This window comes from Neofelis nebulosa, chromosome 17 (genome assembly GCF_028018385.1).
Source record: "Neofelis nebulosa isolate mNeoNeb1 chromosome 17, mNeoNeb1.pri, whole genome shotgun sequence".
In the NCBI taxonomy this organism is placed as follows: domain Eukaryota; kingdom Metazoa; phylum Chordata; class Mammalia; order Carnivora; family Felidae; genus Neofelis; species Neofelis nebulosa.
In genome coordinates, this window is record NC_080798.1 from 43739046 (window position 1) to 43750194 (window position 11149).

General features: G+C 56.8%; 3 protein-coding genes across 4 annotated transcripts; all 3 read right to left on the reverse strand.

The window, feature by feature from the left end:
* Nucleotides 1-5: 5 nt before the first annotated feature.
* CTRL (chymotrypsin like) lies at nucleotides 6-2065 on the reverse strand. The gene is made up of 7 exons (XM_058708198.1): nucleotides 1942-2065; nucleotides 1239-1342; nucleotides 1068-1147; nucleotides 874-955; nucleotides 526-706; nucleotides 306-439; nucleotides 6-221 (listed from the first exon to the last, which is right to left on the reverse strand). The coding sequence occupies exons 1-7, from the start codon at nucleotides 1991-1993 to the stop codon at nucleotides 60-62; spliced, it is 795 nt and encodes a 264-aa protein (XP_058564181.1). The 5' UTR covers nucleotides 1994-2065; the 3' UTR covers nucleotides 6-59.
* Nucleotides 2066-3863: 1798 nt separating this feature from the next.
* PSMB10 (proteasome 20S subunit beta 10) lies at nucleotides 3864-6794 on the reverse strand. The gene is made up of 8 exons (XM_058708197.1): nucleotides 6255-6794; nucleotides 5960-6047; nucleotides 5775-5872; nucleotides 5543-5683; nucleotides 5153-5268; nucleotides 4985-5043; nucleotides 4170-4321; nucleotides 3864-4043 (listed from the first exon to the last, which is right to left on the reverse strand). Exons 1-8 carry the CDS (start codon nucleotides 6308-6310, stop codon nucleotides 3932-3934), a joined length of 822 nt encoding a protein of 273 aa, XP_058564180.1. The 5' UTR covers nucleotides 6311-6794; the 3' UTR covers nucleotides 3864-3931.
* Nucleotides 6795-7812: 1018 nt separating this feature from the next.
* LCAT (lecithin-cholesterol acyltransferase) lies at nucleotides 7813-11040 on the reverse strand. 2 transcript variants are annotated; one of them, XM_058708194.1, is made up of 6 exons: nucleotides 10808-11040; nucleotides 10012-10168; nucleotides 9817-9932; nucleotides 9630-9725; nucleotides 9324-9548; nucleotides 7813-8408 (listed from the first exon to the last, which is right to left on the reverse strand). In XM_058708194.1, exons 1-6 carry the CDS (start codon nucleotides 10959-10961, stop codon nucleotides 7834-7836), a joined length of 1323 nt encoding a protein of 440 aa, XP_058564177.1. In that variant the 5' UTR covers nucleotides 10962-11040; the 3' UTR covers nucleotides 7813-7833. The 2 variants fall into 2 exon arrangements, with proteins under 2 accessions (XP_058564177.1, XP_058564176.1); XM_058708193.1 differs by having other exon boundaries at nucleotides 10012-10177.
* Nucleotides 11041-11149: the final 109 nt, after the last annotated feature.

Genomic DNA, 11149 nt, shown 5'->3' on the forward strand with positions numbered 1-11149 from the left:
AAGAGGACAGAGCATGGTGTCTTTATTGGATTGAGATGGGGAGAGGGCCTGTGATAGTCTCAGTTGTAGGCTATGATCTGGTTGATCCAGGTGCTGAACTTGCTAACCCGAGTGTATATGGCAGGCTTGTGCACGTTGCAGTTGCTGGTGCCCCAGGAGACAACGCCAATAAGCACCCACGTGTTCCCTTTCTGGCAGACAAGAGGCCCTCCAGAGTCTCCCTGAGGGAAGGAGAGGGAAGTCAGCTCGGCGATTAGGGGGTGCCACAGGACAGCGAGAGGATAAGACAGGGTGCTGTTGCTCACCTGGCACGAGGAGGCCCCTGAGCCGCCTGCACAGAGCATGGAGTCACTGATACGTGAGCCCCAGTACTGCCTGCACTGACTCACAGTGACGAGGGGCAAAGCCACCTGCTGCAGGCGTGCTGGGGTCACATTGCCTGTGGGCCAGAAGGGGGTGGTTAGGCCCGGGATGACTTGTTCCCACCCTAGCGCTCTCACCCAGATTTTTGGCCCAAGTTCCTACCCACGCCGCTGAGGCGTCCCCAGCCAGTGGTGACACACGTGAGGCCTGCAGGCAGTGCCTCATTTGGAGAAGCCAGGCAGACTGGTGTGATTCGTTTTGTGTACTGGGCCGGGGAGGCGAGCTTCAGTAGTGTCAGGTCATTGTTTAGGGTGGTAGGGTTCCAGAAAGGGTGCGTGATGGCCTGTGGAACCAGGAAGGGGCCACGTAGAATGGGGGGTGGGCACAGGCCTCCAGTGTTGATAGGTGCTGAGGGGCTAGCCTAGGGCATGCCTTGAATTCCTCATCCCCAGAGCCCACCCACCTGCCCCATCCACTCTTCCTTTCCGTGTCTATAGCCCAGACACTCACCTTTGAGATGGACAGAACCTGCAAAGGCTCAGCATTGGATGATCGGTCATATTCGCCCAGGACAACAAAGTGGCGGCCAGGGCTGCAGTGAGAGTGGGGTTGGGCAGCCGCAGGGAGAGCAGAGCAACAAAAGAAGGGCATCCAGGGAAAGGAGACTGGAGAGAAGGGCAAGGGGGCAGAGTGGGAGTACTCACATGACTTTGCAATGGGCAGCAGTGACCACCCAGGACTGGCTGATGAGGGAACCACCGCAAAAGTGGAAGCCACTGCTATCCTGGGGTCAGAAGTCAGAAGTGGGAGTGGGCTCAGGCTATGCCTAGGCAGGAAGCACCTGGTACCCTGCCCCACACCTAGGGTGCATGTACCTGCAGGGACACCTGCCAGGGCCAGGAGCCTGGCACTGCATTCTCCCCGTTGACAATCCTCTGGCTGAAGCTCAGTACCGGCTTGATGGCAGGAATGCCGCAGCCTGCTCTGCCATTGGACTGGTGAGGACCTGCTTCTCACACCAGCCTGCCCACCTCTCCCCACCTCCTCCTCGGTGCCCCCGGCTCTGCCCCAGAGGTCAAAATCAGAGAGGGCTCGTCACTACCCCTTCTCACCCACAGCACTTTTAGGTATCTCAGTTACCCATGTCCAACTGGCCCCCAATTCTGTCCATTCTCTGACAGCTCTCTCCAACTTACTCCCCATTGTTCCCCAACTTCACCACCACCCGCCATTTTTCTCCGACCCCTGGGATAGTCTCCTCTCTAGCCTCGCACCTGCTCCAGGCCTCCACAGCCAGAGGTTTCTCCCTGAACTACATGTCCAACCTTCATTTCTCAGTTTCCTAAACCCTCCCTGGCTCCTAGCTCTGGCCTTACCTCCTGTCCCATTTTGAGGCCAGCCCCTGTGCACCTCTTGCCCCCCTCCAGCCCTGGCACATCCTTTTCTCCTTTACCCATTCTGTCCACCTGGTTCCCTTCCCGGCAGCCCAGCTGAGCCCCTGGGCAGGAAGCCTGGGCTGGCTTTGGGGGCTAGGTTGCTTGAGGGCTGGTCAGTCAGGGCTGGTCCAGGCCCACTCACCCCAGGAGGAGCCAAGGAGGCCCAGGCTAAGGGTCAGGCTGAGCAGCAGCATTGTGGCAGATGTGAGGTTGAGAACTGGGCCTGGTTTTATGGATCTCCTCGTCCTTGGGCCAAAGTCCCAGGCCTGAGGCAAGCCATGCTCCGGTCAGGAGGAGGGTCTCTAGGCCAAGGTCCTGGACTCAGGCCTGGACTTATCAGAGCCCAGGTGTGAGGCTCTCACTTCCACCCTCCAAAACCTGGTCTCTGATTGGCTCCCTGAACTACCTCGCATCCCAAGTGTTGAGGACTGGGTAGCAAGGACCTTTGGTGAAATTAGGTTTATGGTAACCACCTGGTGGCTGGGATCAGGGAAGTTTCCCAGGGCTGTCAGGGGCATCAGACTTAGAAGCCTGCCCTGCACCCGGGGGTGATCCTGACAGGTGGAGGGAAGGTCCAGCTGTACCAGCACTGCTGAGGAAGGCCAGGGCCATGTGGCCAGCACAGGGGTTCTGGCAGGTCACAAATCCTAACAGATAGCATCTCTGTGATCCCTCACCAACTTGAACAGGAGTCGGTTTGCTCAGAGAGATGGTGACTCTCCCACCAGCACATGGTGCATTTGGTTCCAAACTTTCATCTATCTGGCTCTGAAGCCCATATTCTTGTTGATGAAATGATATCTGGGAGGGGCCTAGCACACAGGAGGGTAAGGTGTGAGTCCTTGGTGACTGGCTGACCTTGGATGGAGGTTACAGGTACAAGCGTGACGGCCATCAATCTCTGACAGCCTCCAGGCCTTGGGGCTTCTGTGGGCAAGCTCTTGGTGTCTGTAGCCCATTTGTTGTAGAGCTCCAGGCTGAGCCTGCACTGAGGAAGAGAAGACGACCCTGTGTGCAAAGCTGTAGTGGGTAAGTTGGCTGGGCTCCTAGAGGTGTGGGGGCTCTGACTGATTCAAAGCATCAGTCAGGCAAATAAGATGAGTTAGTGGTTGAACAGAGCGATGGAGGGACAGAAATGTGATCAAGCAGTTATAACACAATGCTAATTGCAAAGTTGATTGTGGGTGTATAGGTGTTTGGTGTACAATTCTTTCAACCTCTGTGTTTTAAAATCTTCATAGTAAAATACTGGGGGGAAAAGCATAATCAGGGTCCCAAGGATGTCCATCCCAGAGTAGACCCTCCCCAGAGGTTGGGCAGACGCTCACCGTTCCGGAGGTCCGTTTCAGTCAGCCGTTCTGAGGGCAGGATGCTCCTGCCAGCACACAGCACCTAGGCTGGCCCGCAGTGGGTACTCAGCAGTGGGTTTGCTGGATAAATGTGTCATGTCATCTCTCTCTGCAGGAACCCTGACCCCAGTCAGCCCAGCAAAGTTGGGAGTCAGTTCCCCTGTTCACAGCTCAGCATGTGCAAATAGAAGCCCTGTTTGGTGTTAGCACCTCAGGTGTGCCTGGTCACGGGAGGGGTTTCACAGGTAAAAGTGTCGCAGGGGTGAGGAGTGTTTTGTGAAAACGTACTCTTGGAGTCAGGGAGCAGTTCCTTGGTCAGCACTTTAGCCCTCAGTGGGGTCCATGGGGGCCTCCTTGACTGAGAGCTGTGGGCTTTGTCCTGGGACACTGATGAGCCACGGAAAGACTAGGTAGGGGCAGCACATGTGGCCCATCCGGGTTTTACAACAGTCCCCAGTGGACCAGAGGCCAAGAGCAGTGCATGGGAGTGGCAGGGGGGCCTCTGCAGTGTGGAGAGTCAGGAGGGGGCTTTCCAGCTGGAGCTGCAATGCTTGCCTGGGGGACTGGAGGAGTAGATGCCTGAGGCGATGGGTGGTCACCTCTTAGGCCAAGCCCTGAAACCTTGGCAGGGAGTGGCTTCTGCAGATGTAACTTGGCCACAGAGTTCTCATGGCTGCTTTTCCCCCTCCACCCAGGAAGAACATAGCCATCTGTTTAAATATTTTTTTTTTTTATTTCCTGGGTTTTTTCCCTCTTGTTCCAAGCTCTGAGCACCATCCTACTTCACTCCACTTCCATGGCCTGCACAGTTTCTTCCAGCAGCTCCAGGGTCAGTGGCTTCACTGTCTGGGACAGGACAGCTGTGGTCCCAGGGGCAAAGCGGTACTGGCTAGGCCTGGGAGAGGGAAGGGATGGCCTCTCAACTTGGGCCCATCATGTGGCCCATCTGTTTCTTGCACCCCCTGTCTCCCCTGCTACTGCCCCATCCTCCCTAGTGGTCCCCCATCTCCCATGCTCTCACCTTTTTAAGGGCCTTGTGGGTGAGCTCAATGTTCGCAGAAGCTTGGCGCCAGTCCCCATTATCACACATGCATCCACACTGCCCCCAGAGCCCAGGTCACCTAGGATCCCTGCAGTGATGGCTTCCACTAGCAGCTCCTGCGCGGCCTCCAGCTGTGATGATACATGTGTGTGATGCCTGATGGACCCTTTTGGTATCACCTTCAGGCTACAGCCTAGAGGTTTTGCTCGTCTCGAAGCCCAGACTATTTGCCATTTGCTCATACCCAAACCCCTCTCTTTCCCTACTCCCATCTCCAGCCCAAGCTCCCCTGCCCTGGTCTCTGCCTCCCTCTCTCAGAAGACCCTGTGTTCTATTGCTCCCTATCTTCATAAACCTCTTTGAGTCACTTAACACTTGTGGTTCTGCTTCCAGGGCTGTCCACCCAACCAATATGGTCTTGATCCCCAATCTACTGGTTCACTGCGTTTTCCCTTCTGGTCCTTAGGCACCTCTGAAGCAACACATGTCATCCACTTCCATCCCACCCCAAACAAAATCCAGACCCCACTTGCTGTTCCCTCCTCCTTGAGCTTCAAACGGTCCTCTCTGAGCTTTGACTTCTCCAGGAGTACAAACTTTGGCACTAACGGTGGTCTGCTGGAATAGCACTTCTTCACTCTAACTCCACTGGCCCCTCAGTCTTGACTCAGTCGTCACCTCCTCCAAGAAGCCTTTCCTGACCTCTAGACTAGGTCAGGATATCTCTGTGTTATCCCAGCTCCAGCGTGCACTTCCCATCAATGAACGCGTAGTGGGCGACAGGTGTTGCTCACCACCATGTTGGGCTGGAACCGATCCTCCAGTACCGCCAGGGCTGCGTCCTGGCCCGAACCTGCAGGCAGGAGGGCATCTGAGGTAAGTCGCTGCCATCCCATTGCCGGATGAAGGTGAGGCCAGGGTCGCAGGGGCGGGATTCGTGGGGAAGGGGCGGAAGTGTTCACCCAGGGCTGTGAAGGGCAGACGGCTGTAGGAGCCATGGGGGTGCACACTGTAGAGTTGCGGTCCGGTCAGGTCTACTCCGCCCACTATCAGCGACGCGCCCACGTAGCCCCGGTACCTTTCGCAGAATGGGCGTGGTGAGCCGCAAGCACACGGCTCCAGGTCCCGCCCCTCCGTGACACCGCCCCGGACCCACCCCTCCCCCACCCTTTTCTGTTGTTTGGCGTCCCTTGACCAACAATGCTCCTTCCTGTTGCCCAGCTCCACTTAGGCCTGCCTTTTCCGGTCTCCGGGGCTGTCGCAGTCCCGCCTTTCATCCCGTCCCACTTCCTCTCAGCCCCACCCTCCCTGCAACAGCCCTTCCCCAGGGTCATCTTAGCCCCGCCCAGCACCGGAAGAGCGTTTGGCGCAGAACGCGCGTGACCGTGGCCACGCGGGGCTCGCGGCCTGTGGACAGGGCGTGTAGCTCCATGTTGGACGCCGCCATTCGCGTGGTCATCTCGGCGTCCGCGGCTACTCCGGCCCCACAGCAGCTGAGAACGAAGGGAGGGTCGGTGTGGGCGGGGCTGAGATGGATGTGCTGTGTCGGGGATGCGTGGGGGAACGGGGTCGGGGATTTCTCACTAGATTTTGGGGGCGATGAAGTGGATCTTCTCACAGCTTTTGTCCATCACTACGGAATCTCTGGTGGCCCGCGTATCCGCGCCCAGGATGACTCCGTCCTGGGGAGGGGGAGGGGCCTCTAGCTCAGTGTTTGTCGGATCCCCCAGCAGCCCCTCTAAACACCCCAGTCCCAACTCCCTGCTCACTCGGAACAGAAGGCCCGCGATGGTGGTACCAGTCTTGTGTGCTTGAGGGCTCCGGAACCCCGGGAGGACGCGTTCTAAGGATAAGTTTCTGGAAACAGAGTGTTAAGGCCCAGATTGAGGCTCTTCTGGGCCTCCATCACATCCTCCAACTCTGTCCCAGCCTCCCTCACTTCTCAGAGTGAGCTTGGGAATACAAGTCGCCCAACACATGTTGCCGTCCCTTTGCCCCCTCCAGAAATAAAGGTCCTGGGGCTTCTGGGAGTAGAAGCTGCAGAGCCAGCTCACCCCCACATACCTCTGGCAGTTCTCGAAAGAGAAGCCCCCTCGGGGCTCTAGCGCTGGCTTCAGCATCTTGAGGTGGGCAGGCTGGTCCAGGGGTTGGGGGTCGATGTGGGACCAACGCAGAGTGAGAAAGACCAAAGCCTTGGTCCTCTGTCAGCGTCTTCCCCACGCCCCCCTTGGCGTCTGACTCTTCCTGCTTTCACTTTCACCTTTCCTCAGAGCCTGGCTGTCACCTTTGTGCATCTTCTCCTTCTGGTCCTAAGCAGCTTGGCAAAGGGGAGGTTTCCTTGCTTGGCTCTCCATCATGCTCCCTAGTACTCCGTCTTAACAGAGGGACAGATCCCTCCCTCTGACCGTTCAGCAGCTTCTGCCTTTTCCAGCCTGAGACCCAAGCCTTGCCTGTCCTGACCCCAACTCTAACCTCAAGTCCCTCAGCCCTATGGCTGTCATATTGGCCAGGCTTCTGTTACTGCCTTCCAACATTATCAGGCATGGCTGCCTTTTGTCCTTCAGCATCCACTTTCTCTCAGCTCCTCTCTTTTGTTGCCTTTGCCTCCTCCCTGAAACTTGAAACCCCAAAGCTCAGTCCTCCATCATGGTGACACTGATCCTTCCAGCTTCCCTGTCTCAGATGGTGTCTTCTAACAGAACAGGTGCCGTGGGGCTGCCCATCTAGTGGCCCGGAAGCATGCTGGGCTCTACCCATGGACAAGCCTTATTTCACATTCCAAATGACCCTTTATTTATCCACATCTTTCTCCTACTGCTTTAGCCTCAGCTAGCATCCTCTCTCTCCTGGGTACTGCACTGTCCTCCCTGCCTTCCTCAAGTTTCTGCCCCTACCCACCACCCCCAGGCTCCCCTTTACCTTTCAGAGAAGGGACTCTTTCTAGATTGGAAATCTGGTTACACTTTCCCTAGTTAACCCCTTCAGCAACTGCATATTGCCCTTAGGCTCAAACCCAAGTCTTTTCAGTGGCCCACATTACCCTTCTCATCCCATCTGATCTCAGAATAGCCATCACTTCCTCTGGGAAGCTTTCCCTGACCCACAAACAAGATTCTGCCCCTTGGTGCTCCCTAAACTTTTCTCTCAGACCACTTAGCTCCAATAATTAATCTTTCATTAGAAGAATGATCTGATTAGCGACTGGATCTCCCTCAGATTCTAAACTCTTGTGCTTCTGTCACAGGCTTAGCACTCACAAGTCCATGTCCACAGGTGGGTTCTGCCTTCCCTTGGGGGAGTGGGAGTGGGTGGGACAGCTCACATCTTCCCTGCCTTGTACCCTTAGCTCCACGTGCCTCCATCCCACAGCTATGTGTGCAATTACCTCCAGTCGCCCACCCCCAGAGCAGAGGCAGGCACAAGGCAGGCTATGTGCTACATAAACAGCTCAACCGGGAGAGTGGGAAGCTATCATCCTGGTGCTCAGTTCAATCTCAGGCTTCATCAAAGCCCATCTTGCCCTTATGCTCCACAAAGCACCAGGCCTATGGCTATTGCTTGGTGGATACTGGTGCCTGGATGCCACTGCCTCCTCTGCAACCCACAACACACATGTCAAAACTTAAAGAGCAAAAGAGGGTCTTTATTCAGGGGGCCGGGGCCCTGGGCTGGCAGCTGGGGGTGTAGGGGTACGACGTCGGTAGGCACCCAGCAGGATGGCATTGATGTGCTCCAACGTCTGGTTGCTGAAGACCATGTTGAGGTGCTGTGTCCCATGCAGAGGCAGCAGATGCACAGGCTGTGGCTGGCGGCTCTGCCAGCGGGCACAGAGCTCAGTGCTGCGTGTGGCCACAGTGTCGTCACCGTCCTCATAGAGTACCCCCACGGGGTCTGTGTAGGGGAAGCCGTGGTCAAAGATGTAGGTGTTGGGTGTGGGCAGGCCCACTCCATACAGACAGTATACTTCCACTCCAGGTGCTGGGAGGCCTGCCAGTAGGTCACGTGACTGTAGCCACATGTACCAGCCTTCCTCAAAGTGCAAGTCTGCAAAGAAGCGCTGGAAGTCACGGCCTGTGTAGTTGAAGCTGGGCGTGGAAATGAACACATGGTCTTCAGGCCATACCTCTCTGGAGGGAAACATCCAGGGGGAGGTCGTTGTTATGCGCTGTTCCTCTCTCAGCTTGATGCTGGACATGATCGGGATGCCCTGGTTGTCACCTGTGAACACAAAGCAAGGTGGGTCAGGGAGCCAGTCTGGGTCCCTTGGGCCCACAACTTGCCCCCAACCCAAGTTCAGCTGGATGCTAAATCTTGTCCCTACCCAATCCAAATTGAGCCTCTGAGCAGGCCTGGCAATCAGTAGGTGTTCAATGTGTGCTTTTAAATGAGAAGCCCTGATGGCATGTCTGTGGGGCACAGCTGTAGAGCCTCAGGAGGCCAGGAAAGGAGGGGCCTCCTGAGGACGGGTGTACATGTGTGAATGTGGGAGGATGGTGCTGGTGGTTCTCCCTCAGCTAATTGGCCCCTGTGGCCTGCGCTGCACAGGGGTCAGAGCTCCCTTCTGGGAAGGATATTAGACTGTGTCTGTGTTTGGCACTTACAGACATAGTCTGATGAGTGTTGCCCTCAGCAGACTGTGAGCTACTAGGGGGCAAGTTGAGTCTGGCTATACCCTGCATACAGTGCGTGCTCAACAAGTGATAGCTATGCCACTTCTCAGAGAAGGGCATAAGGGTTTCTAGGGTCTGGCCCTGGCTTTGGCAGATCTGTCCTTAATAGACAGATCCCTGGGAAAATGGGCTCCTGGAAACAGAGGCAGCTGAAAGCTGAGTGGGCAGGACCTGAAACCACAAGAAACAGACCTAGGTCCATGAGTCAGATTGTTGGGGTTCACTTCCTTTCTGTTTACTCTCCTTTTGTCACTGAAGCACCAAATCACCCAGACTTCTGGCAGGAGCTACTCTAATTGTCTAGGCTAGGGGGCCAGTGACCAGGGCCATGCCTCAGGGGTGGTAAATTACACACTTAGCCTGACATGGTGAGAAGAAGCAGGAGTGAGGGCAGGCCCATGGTCAGCTTCATCCCCCTCACTCCAACCCCCTCATTGACACAGGTGGTCCAAGGCCTTCTCACCTGAAGCCAAGACCAGCATGGGCTTGATGGAGCCCCCCCAAGGAGCCCCAAGAGAGATGAATCCATCAATGAAGCGGTCCTTCCAGGCCTGGGGCTGGCGCAGCAAGAAATAGAGCAAGTGTAGGCAACCAAGGCTATGACCAATGAGGAAGACAGGCTTTCCATAGGCAGCATGCATCTCCTCCACCAGCCCAGCAAGCTTCTGGTAGTATTCCTCCTGCTGGCCTGAAGTAGGGTGGATGGGGTCAGGGCAACGGATGGGGTCAAGGCCCATCTGCCCTGCCCCAAGCCTTCAGAGACACTCACTCGGCTCCAGCCGCCAGTCGTAGGGGGCGGCCCTCACTGTCTCATCGCGCACATACCCGTTGTTGACCAGATTCTGCACTAGTGTGTGCATGTAACCTGTAGGGGAGGCAGCAACATTGGAGGCTCTGGTCATGGCTCCTGTGGGCTGACCACAGCTGGAGCCCTGCCCTTTCCCCAGTAAACACACCTGCCAGCTTGTTGTTGTCCAGGTACTCAACAGAGTAGGTCTTCCCAAAGCCAGGGACACGGATCTGTACACCAGGGGCATTGGACACGCGCCCAGAGCTGCGGTTGTAGACAACCCTGAGGGCAGTGGGACATTCAGCAGCCCAGTAGCCAAGGGGCAGAGTGTGGGGGCTGGGGCAGAGGGGGTGGCACACACCTGGTGTTATCTATCCAGCAGTCCACTCCAAGGGGTAGGAACATATTGAGATCCAGCCAGATGGTGAAGAAGTCCTCTGTCTTGCGGTAGCACATCCAGTTCACCACATCTGGTTTATCCAGCTTGGCTTCCAGTTGATTCCCCAGGCAGCCAGGCACTGTGGGCACTAGCCTTCATTCTGAATTCCTTGCATTCCTTCCCGCCCTTCTGCCTGTCCCCCCAGCTCCACCCCTTCATCTCCCATGCCCTCAACCCCCAGGAACTAAGGATGTGATCCTTTCTGATAACACCCCCCACCCCACCCCATTCCCCCGGCAGCCCAAAGCCCTGGTTCCCCTCAGGCAGGGGAGGTGCAGGGGCCAAGGCCACTGACCCCTGTCCCCATAAGGAAAACACCTAGCTTGGCTCTCCATTAATGCCAAAGTCCAAGGTGAAAACAAATAGGTATGGGAGAATGGGGGCTGGAGACCTGTTTTCCAGGGGCCGGGCACCTTGTTCTTGCTGGGGTGGGGGCTGAGTGGCTGCAGCTGACCACAGTTTGTAACGCCCTGGCTAAGCCCTCAGGCATACCCGCCCCCAACTCCACCCCCCTAGGGAAATCAGCTCAGAGACTGGAACAGGTGGTGGGGGAAGGGGTGGATTTCTCTGCAGGACAAGCCTTTGGACCCTCAAACACTGAGGCAGGTATCAGGGCTAATGCAGGCGCAGAAGGGCCATGGCAGGGTCTGCTACCAGGGGCTGGGGCCCAAGCTCCCTGAGGTCTGGCCTGGTGCATCAGGGGCCTGTGGGGGCTTACCGAGGATGACGGGCCGTGTGTGGTTACTGAGCTCAGCCTTGGGCGTGGTATGCGGGGGGAAGAGCACATTGAAAAGCCAGAAGGGGGTGGCAGAGGGGAGCAGCAGCCCCAGCAGCAGCAGCCCCCATTGCCATGGGGAGCCCGACGGCCCCATTCCAGCCCTAGTGCCTACTGCCCAGGGAAGCAGTCCCAGGCTGGCCTTATCTGGAGTGGGGGTGGGAGGGGCCCTAAGGCCAGTGGGAGGGACAGCCCAGCCAATGGGGGTGGCCAGACATTGCCGGAAAGGGACATAGCCTCAGGGAGCCAGCTCTGGGCCTGGTTTCAGTTCCGCCTTCTTCCCTT